The sequence below is a fragment of the Anneissia japonica genome, unplaced genomic scaffold (genome assembly GCF_011630105.1).
Source record: "Anneissia japonica isolate Jap-2015-1 unplaced genomic scaffold, ASM1163010v1 scaffold2471_len1564793_cov202, whole genome shotgun sequence".
NCBI classification, from domain to species: domain Eukaryota; kingdom Metazoa; phylum Echinodermata; class Crinoidea; order Comatulida; family Comatulidae; genus Anneissia; species Anneissia japonica.
Window position 1 is genome coordinate 1,395,957 of NW_022709610.1, and position 16,317 is coordinate 1,412,273.

General features: G+C 34.3%; 1 protein-coding gene across 1 annotated transcript; it reads right to left on the bottom strand.

Moving 5' to 3' along the window:
* Window positions 1-410: 410 nt before the first annotated feature.
* On the bottom strand, window positions 411-10,365 carry LOC117106789 (cubilin-like). Its single transcript, XM_033248231.1, has 12 exons — window positions 10,121-10,365; window positions 7,641-7,755; window positions 7,052-7,267; window positions 6,307-6,512; window positions 5,114-5,273; window positions 4,938-4,988; window positions 4,570-4,798; window positions 3,865-3,980; window positions 3,156-3,524; window positions 2,723-2,770; window positions 2,134-2,252; window positions 411-665 (listed from the first exon to the last, which is right to left on the bottom strand). Exons 1-12 carry the CDS (start codon window positions 10,199-10,201, stop codon window positions 411-413), a joined length of 1,965 nt encoding a protein of 654 aa, XP_033104122.1. The 5' UTR covers window positions 10,202-10,365.
* Between the last annotated feature and the right edge of the window lie 5,952 nt (window positions 10,366-16,317).

Here is a 16,317-nt window from a genome sequence, read left to right on the forward strand (position 1 = left end):
ATTTTGTATTCTTTACCACATAAAAAGTCATTAACAACAACAGCGCGTATTTTGACGCGCTTTTTTGATTTCACGAACTAACACAATTGAATTTAATTGTGTTAGTTCGTGATGTGAGCGACGTACTATTTGTTATTATTATGGTTATTACGAATTATTATGATTATGCTTGCTATTTATTGTTATTATTTTATCAGTACAGGTCACAAGTATTATATCTCTGCTTATTTTATGATCTTTTCCATACAATACCATCATTATTCTGTTATGTATCCATCAATTTAAGTCTATACTATAATGTATCAATTATAAACATCATGAATGGCTTGGAATAAATGATACGAAAGTACACTGTACTACTGAAATTATGAATTATTTACACAACCGAACTGAAAGATAAAATAACATAATTAAGAAAATGCATAAGAGTACTCACTAGTGTCAGGCAAGGAATCGAATTCTATGCTCCATCCCTTCATTTCGACAATGAAGTTAGTCCTGAATCGAATCCAAAGATCAGTTGCATTAGAGAAGAAGTCGTAAGGTCTATCTGTACCACTGTGTGACAGAAATATTGAACTTGGGTCATCTGCATCGTTGCCAGTTCCCATCTCAAACAAGTCATTTGCCATCTCTGTTTCGAATCTCATAAACCGTACGTATAACTTTGAGAAACAGAAATAGTCATCTTAATACAGGATAATACGAGGCAGTATAATATTTAGCACCTAGCGTAGGCCTATTCAATATATTTATGGGCTTATAAGGTAAAGTTTCGTATGCATAAATATAGATATAGCTCCATAAAAGATAGCGTAAACAAAAGCAAAACATTGATAAAATGGACACAGAAGATAACACTTTAAGCTGGTAGGCTTGTTTCAGAAGGGGGTCCCCAACAAAGATTAGATACAGAATTATAAATGATAAAAATAAATTTAAAAAATAACTAAATTTTCTTTTTCGTCCGGTTCCAAATACTTGAAATTTGAAATTTTGACTGGGCGTCTGGGGACCTGTGGGGCAGCCGCAGTGCAGCGCCAGTACGACATATAATGGATACATAATTGTGCCTTGTCCCGCCTGCATGCGTCCGGCCTAGCTCTCATGCGAGGGTTATTCGAGGAGCAGAGCGATCTGACTCAAAAGCCTGGTTCTCACGAGAGCCCTAGTATCCGGATCGGGAGCTAACCGTTAGCGCTAACCGTTAGCACTTGCGTGAGAACGCCTGATCAATTAGCGCGAACAGTTAGCAGTATCCGGATACCGCTAACAGTTAGCAAGTTGAGCGCGTTTTTATCATCAACCAATCACACGTACGCGTTTACAATTTCCAGTTTCTTATTGGCCAGTGATTCGATCATCATATTTTTGGTATCCTGATCGGGATTTTCTCGTATGAACGCACGGCAGCTGACGGTTAGCAGGATCCGGATCCTGCTAACCGTTAGCAGCCGTGTGAGAACACAGCCTTTGAAAACCCGACGCTGGCCGGGTTTGAGCTGGAGTCTTCAGCACAAGAAGCAGTAACATGGGATACGCTCAGCTCTAATAATTAAGCATTAAACAAAAAATGTAAGAATACAACATTTTTTTAATGTACAAAATTTAAATGGTGAAACAGCATGGACGTCAATCGACGGAAGACAGTGGTGATACCTCCCCTCAAGTTTAAAAGTTTGAGGGACGTAATATATATGGTCCCATCATTTTTCCAGTACTTTTAAGCCCACATTTCTCAATGGAAGAGGAAACAAAACAACAATTAGGAATGACTAAATTATTTCATTTAAATATGCCTCAATGATAGGTGTAATTTAGTTTTTAAAACATATATGCCTTAATATTTAATATTGCCCCGATTTATGTAGTACAAAACATACGGTAATTGCTGGTACAGAAAGAGCAGTACTCCAAACAAATAGTTAGGTTATCATGAATAACGAATGATATGTCTTTGTTAACCTTATTTTTTGAACGCTTTTTGTACCTGATTATTTGTATCGTTTTATTATAGGCCAATTATATTTTAAAGTCACTAAGGTGGTTTGGTGTATGTTTTGTCTATATTTTACTGCTATATTTGTTAGGAGTTTTTTTTTGGATGAATAACCACCAACAAAATCTATTTACCTCCGCTGCGATTGGGAAAGACAATAACCACGTGCAATCCATCATTGGGTTGTAGTTAGGAGAGCCAGGTGAACTTAGCTCAAAATTGGTTTTCTTTACTACTATGATGTCGCCACACCCTTAATGGAAATAAAAAGGAATCAATATTAAATACAATTGATAATGTAATATATGCCGGAAGAAAATCATGTAGTGTTCTTTAATATGCACAAGGAAATAATCTACATGGAACCGGTGGTTTGAATGTTTCTTCAGAAAGACATGCGATATGTAATTTCAAGATATCAACACCAATGAGAGCTGCAGTGATGCAACTAAACCAAAGACCTGTGATTTTCACGGTTCAGTACACACACAGTGGCTACCAATGAGAACAGCGATAAAATTGCATCAGAGACTTAATGATCTCCACGGTACAGGGCACACACCGTGACTACCAATGCAATTGAACTAAAGACTTAATAATCAACGCCGTTCAGCGCACGCATATGCCATAGCAAATTACCATGTTACACCAAATAAATTGAATCCCCAATGCATGATGACTGGTTATAATTATTGTCATCAGTTGAATAAGACATTTTCTTACCGTTGTCCACCTTTGGCCCTTCTTTGGGTCGAAATGTTGTATTGGACTCTAAAATATAAATAAATGGTGTGCTTTAAATATTTATTTCATAATTTCATAATATTCATAGTATTTGAACCACAGGCCTATACAGTATAGTGAAGGTGAATCATACATCAATTGCTGGTCATGTTGGTACCTTTATCATGGTGTATACATCGACATTAAATTAATACCAGCAAAATAATTAAGGAAAAAAATATTAAAATATTTGCTTTAACACAGACAGTTATCAAACAAATGCATGTACTGTATTACAATAGTAAGCATTTGCCATTTCTTTGTAAAAAGATTACACACGATGTTCTTGAAAAATATTTAGGCCTACCATCTGCATGAATGGTGTATTTAATGATGGAGGCCAACCTCCGTTTTGGGTCGATGAGTTACTTACTTTTGACGGCAGCATCGTAAACATCGACAAAGAAACCTTTATCTGCCTGTGAATAATCTGAAGAAAACACCAACCAAGCTAGATTGTTTCCAATTGTGATGTTTGCAGGTTCTGGTAGTTTTGTGCCCGTGTGTAGTGTGATAGCATAGTTTTCACCATTAACGGCAGGTTTTTCGCCACTTCCTAAGCTCATGCTATCAAACATATATTCGGTACGGAAATCCCTGAAGTAAAAGCTCAACTCTGTACCAGGTGGCGACTTAACCTTCCATAAGCAGAATGCGTCGAGGGTGTATGAACGATCGGGGTAGTATGGAGATGCAATAGAGGAGCTCCCCCTGTCCGGAATTTCAATGTCACCACCACACTCTGGAATTAACAAGATAATCATAATGAACATACATTTACATCGTATGCCTATATGATGAGGATGATCCACCTAGTTATGGCGATTATCTGGTTCAATAGATACCTTCGAAATTAAGATGACCCACCCAGCGAATCTGACCAGCAGCTCAATCATTCGGCCACTTGAATCGAATGGCAACGCTCAAGTTAGGGGTCTAATGCGACCGGGCCGACGTGCAGCTCGCGCCGTATGTAAGATAAGTGTGTATCCCGTCTATTTCTCCACAAAAAATTTTGAAAGATACGCTTAACTTTGTAATAGTTGATTTTTTTTTTTTCAATGAAAGAAAGCACCTCGTACCATTATAGGGCTGGTCACGAACAATAGCTTCGAATCCAGTCCTTCGTAGAGCAGGATTCGTGACCAACCGTACCCACAATTCACTTGTAGATGAAACGAAAGGGTCTGGTAAATCCCTGAAACATAAGATTATGAAACATTTGAAATATCCGAAATATAGATGTGTATAAGAGACAGTTGGCGAAAACATACAATATATATACATATATATATATATATACTTATACATATATGTATGTATAAGGATATATATACATAAACATACATATACATATACATATTATTATATACATATATATTTATAAATATATATAATTTGTATATATAATATTTTTATACAATTGTTTTAACATCATGTTCCTATATTATTTGAGCACTGTATTAAAATCTATTTGATTTATACATTATATACTTTTTATATATAAATATATATATCATCATATATCATATATACAGTATTATTTATGTATTTTCTAAAATCCATTTTCTTTTTTACAATTATCATCAGTCAATAATACAGTAGGTTGATCTTTTCGTGTCTACCTTGATAATGGTGTACAATACTTTGCATAAAAAATAATATTAATATAAATACTACTAACAACAATTAATATTATTATCTTTGGATATAATTGCCAAATAGATTTAATAGCCTATTACAACCACAATTTGTAATTTATAATACCATGTCATTTTATAGCCTACCTTCCTGTAAAAACTTTTTCTGGTAGAGCGGGTTCGGCTCCAGATCCTACCTCTACCCTATCAACAATATCTTCGACATCAAATCTTGTAAAAGTTATACCTACTCGTCGACCAGGTGTGATTCTGACAGACCACGTGCAACTTTGACTGTTGTTGTAATATCCTGGATGGTTTGGCGATGTAATCTTTTTCGACTCACCAACATCTAGTTCTATTTTCTCGTTGCAGTCTTCAATAAATGATTATTTGATTAATTAATCATCTAACTAAAAATCAATCAATCGAAGCAACACAGGTAACGACAGTGGTGAATTTAACGGTTATTTAAATCTTATGGTAAGAATTGAAAAGAGATTTGTTTTACTCACTTCTGTCAACTTTGAACGGGAATGGACTGCTGGCAACTGGTACTTGTGGGTCTTTATGAGAAATAATAACCTTTGTATTAAAAAGTGGAATTTAATACGAAATAAATGTTTTTATCTAACTTTCTTTTTTCAATTATATACAATTGAATAATTAATATAAAGCGTTAGTACCATACCATACACTGCTGAATCAGCTACATCAATATTGAAGCCAGCCTCTCGATCCCAATCATCGCTGGTAAATGTGATGAACAATTCGTTACCAGAGGTGGTGAAGTTTTTAGGTTTTGGTAAATCTAATCCAGTGTGGCGATAGATGATATAGTTTTCTTTTTTCTGCAAAACAAAATATATATATATTTATGTTTTTGCTTGTTTCGTATCTGAAACCGGTTTTAAATATTAGAGAAAAATGAAAGAAAAGAAAAACGTTTTATATAACGTAAAACTAATTACTGACATTACTAGGAAAGATTAACCAGAAACGTTAGTGGAGCAGTTCATTCTGTTTCCCACATTTGAAAATTGTAGACGCATTACATGTACAAATGATTACATGGTATGTCTGGCAAGCATATGCCTTTAACTCTAAAAAAAATAGACAAACACCCTAAAAATATGAAACGTTTTTGTCGACTAGCATACTGCGCAGTGACGTAGTTGTATAATCTGAGCATGGAGGAAATATTCCACCATGGTCTGAAAAACTCCCAGAGGAATCGTTGTAGCACTTCCAAACGTTTCATTGTAGCCTTTTTGTATTTGACCCAAATGGCTTAACAATACAAATTGATGCAAATGATCTAAACATTAGACACTTGACATCATTGGAACATTATGATAATTTCCTGAAATGTGACATCTAACACACAGAGGCCTGTATAACTTCTTTAAAATTTACTACACAACCAAAACTTTGAACAGTTGATGTCATAAAAGATTATACATTTATTCAAATGCATTTAAAGCAACTTTAGAGACCTGGTACAGGCAATTTCAAAATGAGCATTAAAATTCAATTTTCAGCTTAATTTTTAATTTTTTGTCATTTGCATTTTTCGTTTTGGTTTCTTCCGTTTTCCCTTTTCCTCCAAATAAACCATATTCTCCATTTAATTCTTTTTTCCGTGCACTTATTTTTGGCGCATAGATAGACATAGTACTGTATTATGCACCTATTAGGTATAAATTTAGATTGGATTTGGTTTGGATTGATATCCGCTGGACAGACGATTGTATTTTTAACTAGTTTCTGAACTGACAACCAAATGATGTTAAGCATCTGGTAAATATGTACCAGTGCGGAGATCAAAATTGGTTATTCTGAATATTAATTATTATGATAGTAAACATTATAATAACACTATACCTTTGTATCTCTCAATCCGTTACCCATGCTGACGTAGTCCACTTCTGGCTCAGTCTGGAAGTCTTTGATCGATACAGTAATCTTGCGTCCCTCGGGTACCTTGACACTCCAGAAGCACTCCATGTCATCCTCGTAGCGAGCGGGGTAGTTGGGTGATGTAATAGTCTCTCTACCCTGCGCTTTCAGTTCAATATCCCGACCACATCCTTGTAGTAAATAAACATTTTTCAAAATTGATGTTTATATTATTATACTAATAAATTTGTTTGGAATAATATAATATTATTATTGACCTATTAGAATATTAAGATACAGTACCGTACTATAAGAGGATTCTCTTGTCTATCACATATCCAATAAATATGTCTAAATAAAGATGTTTTGGTTCTATGATAATAATAATAATAACATCAACAACAGCAAAAAAAGTACAGGTAGTAGTAAATAAGTTCCCCCTTCCCAGTCGCCACTCCCAGTCGCCTCCCCACTGGAAATGTTTAAAGCCATGCACTTAAGTACGCTCAAGTAGTTAAAAATCACCTTCCAAACAACTTAGTTTGGCAACTGTTAGTGGCAACATCTACGAAAATGGGCATCTGCACTTCAACCACTACAATCACAATTGTTTTTATTTTTGTAATTTGTATTACAGTATTAAATTGTAATTTATAATTACATTATTTGTTTGTAATTCCAATTACAGTTACAATTTTGTTTATTAAATTAAAGAATGCTATATATTTACTTGTAGGGGTGTACAGACGTAATGCACACCATTCCTGCTTCTCCTCTCCAGAACATTTCGACTTATCTTCATATCCGTAATCGTGGAGTGTCTGATTTAGGCAAGCCGATAGCTGACCTAGCGCACATGTTTGGTACCCATCACAGATCTCTTCCCAAGCGACACACAGCTCCTCCTCAAAACACTGCGCACCTCTATATGGATCACCCTTGCAAACTATAAATAATCATATTCTTATCAATGCCTCCCCGAACAACAACAAATAAGGTTTATAATTATGACCTAAATTTGAATCTAAGCTAATATTCTAAGTCATTCTTCATCAATCCATTTATGCCTTTATTTACTTATTTACTCGGCAGTCAGTCAGTCAGTCGCTCACGTACTTACTCACTCAGTCTGCCCTCCGTCTGTTCGTTACTTCGTTCTCTCAGTTGTTTATTGTATTCATGTATTCACTCATTTATTTATTTATTTATACTCATTTATTTTAATTATTTGATATGCATTACATTCTTAAAATGCGCTTACTGCAACAATTATACATGCGCATCATTACGAATATTCAGTAAGAAACGGTGAAGCTTACAGTCAGTGCCCACTGCGTCAAGGAGAATTTTTGCTGATTCTATCATGTATTCGTTGTACTTCCTAGAATATCGAGATGCCTGTCTTCGAGATCTTGAGAGTAAATCTTTCAGATTCTTATTTGAAAATTGTAAGAAGAAATACTCCAAAAATTGAAATCAAATTAGAATATATACTGTTATTTTATGCTGTGTTATATTGTATTTTAAAGCCTTACCAATTACCTTGTGATACATAAATTGCGATGTTGAGCGTATAGGCCTATCTATAGAAAGAGCGTGAAAGTAGAAGTTTGAGTTCGGTTTGACTTTCGGAATTTCTTTTCCTATTAGCGGATTCTTTTTACAATATATTGTATTTTGGTTTTTTACCAAATTTGTTTTGCTGTGTAGCATTGTACACAAAACATAATAATAAAAAAAATAATAACACTAACAGTGCCTACATGCACACCTACACATGGCCGGCCTACTGTAATAATGTGAGTATGATATACTTTAGGGCCTACAATAAAAATATATTATAATATATAAGTATAACAATATGATAAGTCTATCCATACTGTACTTGTAGTAATTTTCATGCTATCATTTTATAATTATAGTATGCAGTTACTTCAAGGGCGTATGCTTTATTCACCAAGTAGTTCGAAGACTAATATTGACATTTATATCTCACTGGACATCCAGAGTGGAAATAGGCTTCCATCTCCTGGGCTTCCTTTTTAATTGTGTATTTGTTTGTTTGTTATCTAGTGGCTGTACAATTTAACTAGTTGTCAGTCAACAATTATTGCAATTTTTACGGCTTAGACATTGTTAAAGATATCTACTCGGTTTCGTTCCATATATAACGGAAGCAATACACGTTTTAACAGGGGTGGAAGACCAGACACTACTTGGTGATTTCCTAATCCCATCATCGATAGCCAATTGAAGCGTCTGTTTCGTAACAGTACTATAAGATACTCTACAGAAATCATTCAATATCAATTCCTAACATAATTGATAGTGGTTCCTTACATCCCTTCTACATGTTCAAAAACCTCGGCTAAGCAACATTTACTTTGGTATTACATTGTTGATGTATGACATCTAAATAGGCCTACACACTGAAACGCGCACTAAGATTACCGGTACTCATATAAAGAGCTTGATTTAAATGTATAATTGGATAGTGTTTATTTGAAAATCCAAGAATGAATATAATGCAGCAAAAAATCTTATGGTTCGGTTGGTATTAAAATTTCTATTGAAAAACAAAAAAAATCGTGTGAAAATCAAATAAAGCTACATTTACATTAGACACAATTGCGACCCGACAACGACATAATACAGATGCGCGCAGTGTTGAAGAATACAAACTACGCGATGATAATGTCGTTGTCGTGTCGTTATCGTGTCTAGTGTAAATCTAGTTTTAGTTGCACACCATAGCGATAGTTACAACGTGGCAAGTTAATCCAAGGCTATAGAACCTTTGTGTTGATCCCAGGGGAGCTGACTTTGCTTACTCTTCTTTTAACCTTTACACAACCTTTTAATGAGTAAAGTAAGTTACTGTTGCATAATCAACATGTACCAAGCGTAATGATGCCCTTGATTAAATTTACCAGGTGTACGTAGACTCAAATGGTAAACATCTACCAAGTATACTAAGCCACATCAACCTCTACCAAGTGTACGAAAACACATCAACATTATAAGTTGTCTCTTAAAATCAATATTAATGAAGAACATTAACAAGTACTTTACACAAATCACGCTGATAGTATTGCTTAGGAATCTATACCTATACTTAGGAGTTTTGGAACAAAACATTTCTTATATACAATTGACTATCTATAGAGCTCAACGAAAATTATCGTTGAGACTTTCTTCGATATATCCATGAATGCAGTAAAAAAACTGTAACAATTGTGTTTGTTCGTTTATAAATTCATCCTGAATTTTCTTTAGGTAGATTCTGAAAAGACTTACATTCGTTTATACTATTTTTTGCCAATAAAGAATGAAAGAAGAAGAAATAGATAATGACGAAGAAGAAGAAGTGAAAACTACTAACGAATTGCAGAGCATCGGTGTCCACATTCATAATATTGACAATTTCCATCCCAATACTTTAACCACAATAATCAAGCATTATTATGGCACGCTCATAATATTAATTGTATAATTTAGATTTTAAAGCATAAAATTGTGCATAGAATAGGCCAGAGTGAATTCATAATAAACATATAATGTAGGACGCAATAGTGACGTCACTGCTCTTACTGCCACTGGTTCTTTATTCACCAATGATATTTAATTATATTTTACTTAAATCAAGTTTGGATTTTTGTGTCTTTTTTGATTAGTTGTAACAAATAAAATATATAGGGTAAACACGTGTTTTAATTTGCCATTTGTAATTGCAGCCACAACTGTCAAACATACCGGGTAAATAAATAGAATTAATTAAATTAATTATAGGGCTACTTACGGTTTCAGATTTGTCATGGTATCTTGATTCAGACAACGCAACAAAAGTAACAAGAACAGCGAGAACGCTACAGCCCCTCATCTTGTTTCTGCCGAAAAGTTGAATTTACAGCCGAGACGTCTACGAACTCAGCAAAAAAAAAATCGCTGCTACGAGACGCTGCCTGCTTTCCCCAAGTCTGGCAAACCAACAAGTAATTCATTCACCTTGGATCACTTGAACTGCATCGGTGTTTTCAGATAAATTACATATGGTAACTTCATTTCGGGATATGGTCTCTCCTCGACTGGACCCTGGGAATTAATAGTACACTCCCCAAGGAACTGGGCTTGAAGAAGTTTCGGCCAATCAGAGATCGTAACCACCAACGCAATTGAACAGATTGATTTAGAGTAAGCTTTATAGATTAAACACAGCTAATGCTAAATTTGGTCAGTCTATATAGGATTACTGAATTTGTTTTAGTAATGTCAGATTTACATGCATTTTAAGATCATAAATTTGTAAATTCGTTACAGTTTGATAATTGCTGCTCATGGGTGAATATAAGATAATAATCTACAAACCGGCTGTTAGTTATTTTAACACACACTTATTAGAATAATTCAAGTATTGTTTTTATTTTATACGGGCGTAAGTTTCACTAGTAAATCGGGAAAAAAATGAAAACGTACACTTTTTTTCAGAAACATAATACAAAATAATGAACTAAGATGATAGACAATGGAACAGACATCAGGTGAGGGCATCAAATTGCGGTGAACTAAACTTTGAATTAAATTACTTTTAGCATGTATATTGACGCGTCCATTTTTTATTTTGGCAGCAAATAAGGCTTTAGACGATTAGACGATAATATTTCACAATTAACTATGAGACTAATAACCTGGGCATACGTCTTATTCTATATTCTGAACACAAAGGAGGTTGAATGGATATACCATGGATTATTTGAAGTATTGCGGAATGAGTCCCACGAATTAGGTCACGAATTAGGGGATCACTATAAAGTGTAAAACAGACGAGAGCATTAAACTTTGAATTGTCGGTTAAAAAAGAAATTTGGTTTGATAATAAGCGTAAAAGCTCAGTCTAATTCGTTCGTTATTCCTCGGGTTAGGGCTGCCTGGAATAGGTAAATTCAGTGCCGTACCGGTTGCCATTCGGGTTTACTTGAATAAGGAAATTATATTCCGCACATCAGGTATAAATTGAGCTGCTGTTCATATAATCCATTTCTGTGAAACAACCATCTTATCTTTATTGTGCTGACCAATACAATAGATAGCTTATTTGACAGGTCTCTGCAATTAACACCATTGGTTCTTGATTATTGTAGAGACTTAGTATACATAGATAAATAGGCCAATTATTTTACAGTTTAATAAGTATCACTTATTTGCTCTCTGTCACCTTTATTTTTGATAAGATAGCTTATAATAATGATTAATGATGTTTTCTCTTATTCTCGCTGATGAAGGCCACAGGAGTGGTAGAAATATCGGAGTTACTATATATATATATATATATGTATATATATATATATCTGTCTCTTATACACATCTAGATGTGTATAAGAGACAGGAGCGCTAACCTAACCATGGGTTATTTTTACGACCTCTCAAAAGGGTTATTAAGCAGGGTCCTGTTGGGCATCTTATTGCATAGGCCTAGACATAATTCCACAATCAGTGACGGATACAGGGATTCGAAACAGAGGGGCCCCTGAAAGTTAATTTTACAGATGGCAGATCTAGACAACCCCAGTCCCACCATGGCTTAGGCTGGTACATTTTTTTTAAATTTCTATGGCACGTCTAGATGGCCGGAAATGGCACGTCTAGATGGCCGGAAATGGCACACTTGGACTAAAAAATTGAATGTGATTTTCATTCTTCCCCTTTATAATTTGGAAGATTTAAGGAGTGGAATTGGTGGGCCGACTGGGCCCCTTGAATCCACCTACGCTAATTCTTGAGATATTAATTTGCAGATAACTACCCAGCATCGTTACGGGGCGCCAAACGACACACTACCTGTTCTGTCATGCAAAACAATGTTTGTAGGGACAAATCATGTTTTTTAATATACGAAAGTTATTCTGTCTTTACAAAACATATTTTGTAAAAGACAAAACCATGTTTGTCTGTACAAAACAATGTTTTGTAATGAACAAAACATGTTTTGTAAAAGACAAAACATGTTTTGTAAAGACAGAATAACTTTCGTATATTACAAAACATGATTTCTCCCTTAAAAACATGGTTTTGTGTGACAGAACAAGTGTGTGTCGTTTGGCGCCCCGTAATCGTAGTATACGGCTGATCGAAATTTCAGAAACCATGCTATAATAAGAGTAGAGGATTATTGTATTGATGTCCTGCTGTTCGAATTTCGATTGTCTTTTGAGTCAGATCACAAATGTCTTGTATTTTTTTATAGCACCACCGGGGGCACAATCTCATGGAGGTAGTTTAAACCATCGAGGAAGCACCTTCTAGGAGATCTAGGTTGTGGGAATCTATCTACCACATTCAAGACAGATTAAGGATGAGCTATTTCCATAGTGTTAAAAATATGGATGAGTGTAGATGGCAAAAGATTCTGTGTAAAGCATTAATGGAGGTACAACATAATCTAAAATGGAAATGGATTAATCACATAAAAGAATTATTACAGAAGTTCGAATTAAGTGATAACTTTAATTTAGGTCAAGGTAGACTATGGCTGAAATGTTTTATACATGAAAACTCAATGGATAATACTGAGAAATGGGCCGAAAGGGCTAAAACAAAATCAACATTGAATGAATATATGAGATACAGACATATACCAAAAGCAGAAACATATCTGTTTGATAAGCTGAATTTTAAATCTGTTGGTTTAAAGTTTAAAGCAAGGACTAACTTGTTGAATCTAGAAGGAAGAAAATGTGTATGGTCTAATGATAAACATACAGGTTACTGTAAACTATGTAATAACGATAGCATCGAAAGGACTTCTTTTCAATGTACACGCCTTAGCAATATTAGAGATAATTGAATAAATAAGAATTTGCAAAAATAGTAATAAGATAATAATGACGATAATAATAATAATAATAATGATAATAATAATAATAATAATAATAATATTTTTAATTAGTAACATTAGTTCCTGGAATAAAATTAATAATGTTGAAGGTAATAAATGATATGACCATGTTAAGAATGTATAGGTGTAATTTTGCCCTACCTGACGTGGAAATGTACCGAATACTCAGTACATTTGAAAACAGCTGCGAAAAAAATCGCAAGTTGTTCTCGGGTGGGACTCGAACCCACGATCTTCAGATCACAAGTCTGGCATCATACCTCTAGACCACCGAGCTTGCGCCTGATGGCCAGCGTTGAATTCGAGTCCAAGTATGCAGCGGGTACTGCAGTGTTGATAGTAATTGTTATTGTCATGATGGAATAATAGACAAAAACTGGATTTGCGTCAGGAGAAACGTGTATAGGTGTAATTTTGCCCTACCTGACGTGGAAATGTACCGAATACTCAGTACATTTGAAAACAGCTGCGAAAAAAATGTTAAGAATCATAAGAACAATTATAACATAATATTAATAATGTAATAGTGAAATAAAAATAAAAACAAAATTACTATACAGTAATGATAGTAGTAAAAATAATAATAATAATAATAATAATAATAATAATAATAACAATAATAATATTAATATCATTAATAATAGCATTAATAGTGAGATGGTCTTAGCTAACTGTTGTATTTCCAAATACCAGTAAAATACTGTATTAAACTACTTTTTTATACTCCTCTGTTTAGAACTTTTATATTTTGATTGCTCGTTGTTTTTCTTTGTTTTGCTTTCTTTTTATTATTTTCTTGATTTTGTATGTTTCCTTTGTGAAGGCACCATCATTCTGATGTGTGCCGCTGATCTAAAAGCGTATGTTCAATAAAGTTCAATTCAGTTCAGTTCACGACGGGAGCCCAGGAAAGACCGTGTTAAGCCTTACAAATTTTTGAAGGATGTTGTGTGAAGACAATACTCAAATCAAATATAAGAATTTAGAATTGGGTTTAGCGTTGGATTTATTTGATGTCAACCAGGGATAGTGTAGTCCCTCTTGTGGTTGGGCACCTGGAGACGTTACTTTATTTCTAAAGAGTGCACTAAGCTCTTCGCGCATGGGTCATGTTGCTCATCAAAAAAATGCAATAATCCAGAGCTGAACATAAGGAGAGCACCGGATGAAAATAAACCGGGACCAAGGCTATCTAAGGATCACCACTGTAAAGCTCACACAGTGGATACCACCGCCGGTATACTGCTAAGCCACCTTGTTCTATTAAAGTATTATTCGCGGCCGCACCTTCGGCGCTCCATACACCACCAGAGCCCTAGTATCCGGATCGTGAGCTAACCGTTAGCACCTGTGTGAGAACGCCTGATCAGCGTTAACCGTTAGCAGTATCCGGATACCGCTAACGGTTAGCAAGCGCTATCGGTTAGCAAGTTGAGCGCGTTTCTATTATCAACCAATCACACGTACGCGTTTACAATTTCCAGTTTCTTATTGGCCAGTGATTCGATCATCATATACTTGGTATCCGTATCGGAATCTTCTCGTATGGACGCACGGCAGCTAACGGTTAGCAGAATCCGGATCCTGCTAACCGTTAGCTGCCGTGTGAGAACATAGCCTTGGAAGGAAAATAACGTTAAAGAATGAACGACGTTTCGACTCATTCATGTAAATTGAAAATGACGCAGTGAGGAGTCTAAACGTCATTCATTTTTTAGCTTTTTTTTCTTCTAAATATGAAAATTATTTGTAGTATAAAATTAATGACAGGTCAAAACAATTTATCTTTGTATTTTAAATTTAAAAAAAAATATATAACACATTTCCCAAAGGAAATTCCCTATAGAAAATTATCATCATTCTTTTACATTCTGATTTGTGAATACTGTAGTAAATCTGAATGTAGTATGAACATGATAATATCGCTACGCCAGAAATTTTGAGTGTGTGGACAGCGCCACATGAGATCGAGACTTACCATTGCTACATTTGCTCATTACAGTACCTCGTCCGTTGCTCCAGTGCGCATAATCTGTTTGTAAGAAAGAACTTAGTACGGTACTTATATTTGAAAAAATAGGATTTTTTTTCTCTATTAATCATAATGCGTCGTAGTGGTCGGTTCTCCATATTTGCCGGGCTCACGTTATAACATGAATGGTCCCAGTTGTGATATTAAACAATGGACCATACACTTAATTTTATAATTATGTACGTCTTTGGTAAGGATACGGGTAATATTACCGAGTTTGAAGAGTTGTAACATACAGTTAGGTGATAGAACACGAGCTGTCAAACTTCAGATGCGGTGACTGTTACCAGATGACAATAAAATGGCATACCGCCCTCAAGCAGTTATTGCCTGGCAGATTATTTTATGACGTAAACTTATAAGGCTGAAGGAAACTGACTGGACACAAACAAAACCTTTTTTAAATTTATAATAAACACAAAATTATATATAATCTATTTTTTAAAAGTGAAATACGAAATTATTACAATTCTTTCATATTAATGTTTTATTGGTATACTAAATTTTATTATCAATATTCGTATTAATATCAATAATATCATAATTATCATTATCAATATTATTATTAAAATTATTTTTTAATCAATATTATTTTATCAGTATTATCGTTATTATCTTTATCATTATTATTATAGTGCACATATATATATATATATATATATATATATATAATATAATTAGTAAATATAATCAGCATTAACTAATTCTACTTTTGTAACTGTGAAAGTGAGGAGTGTTAGATAAAACAGGGAAATAAAACATTTTTAATTTTTTATAGCATTCTATTTCAACACAGAATGTTATTTCTATTGCATGGTTATAAATTGAATCACGTCGTGATTTCCTTGTCACGTGTCCTCTATTTAAAATCCTTATCATGATGGAACACACGTTGATGTGTCAACGTTGCAATGGCAATGTATATTATTTTGTGAACCTACAACTCAACACGAACTAAGCCATGTAACCAATGATAAGTTTAACCAATGCTGCCCCCACTAAAAACAATTTACAGGGTCTATTTCATGGTTATGACCCCGTTTTAGCTATTGTAACATGGAATCAGTAAATT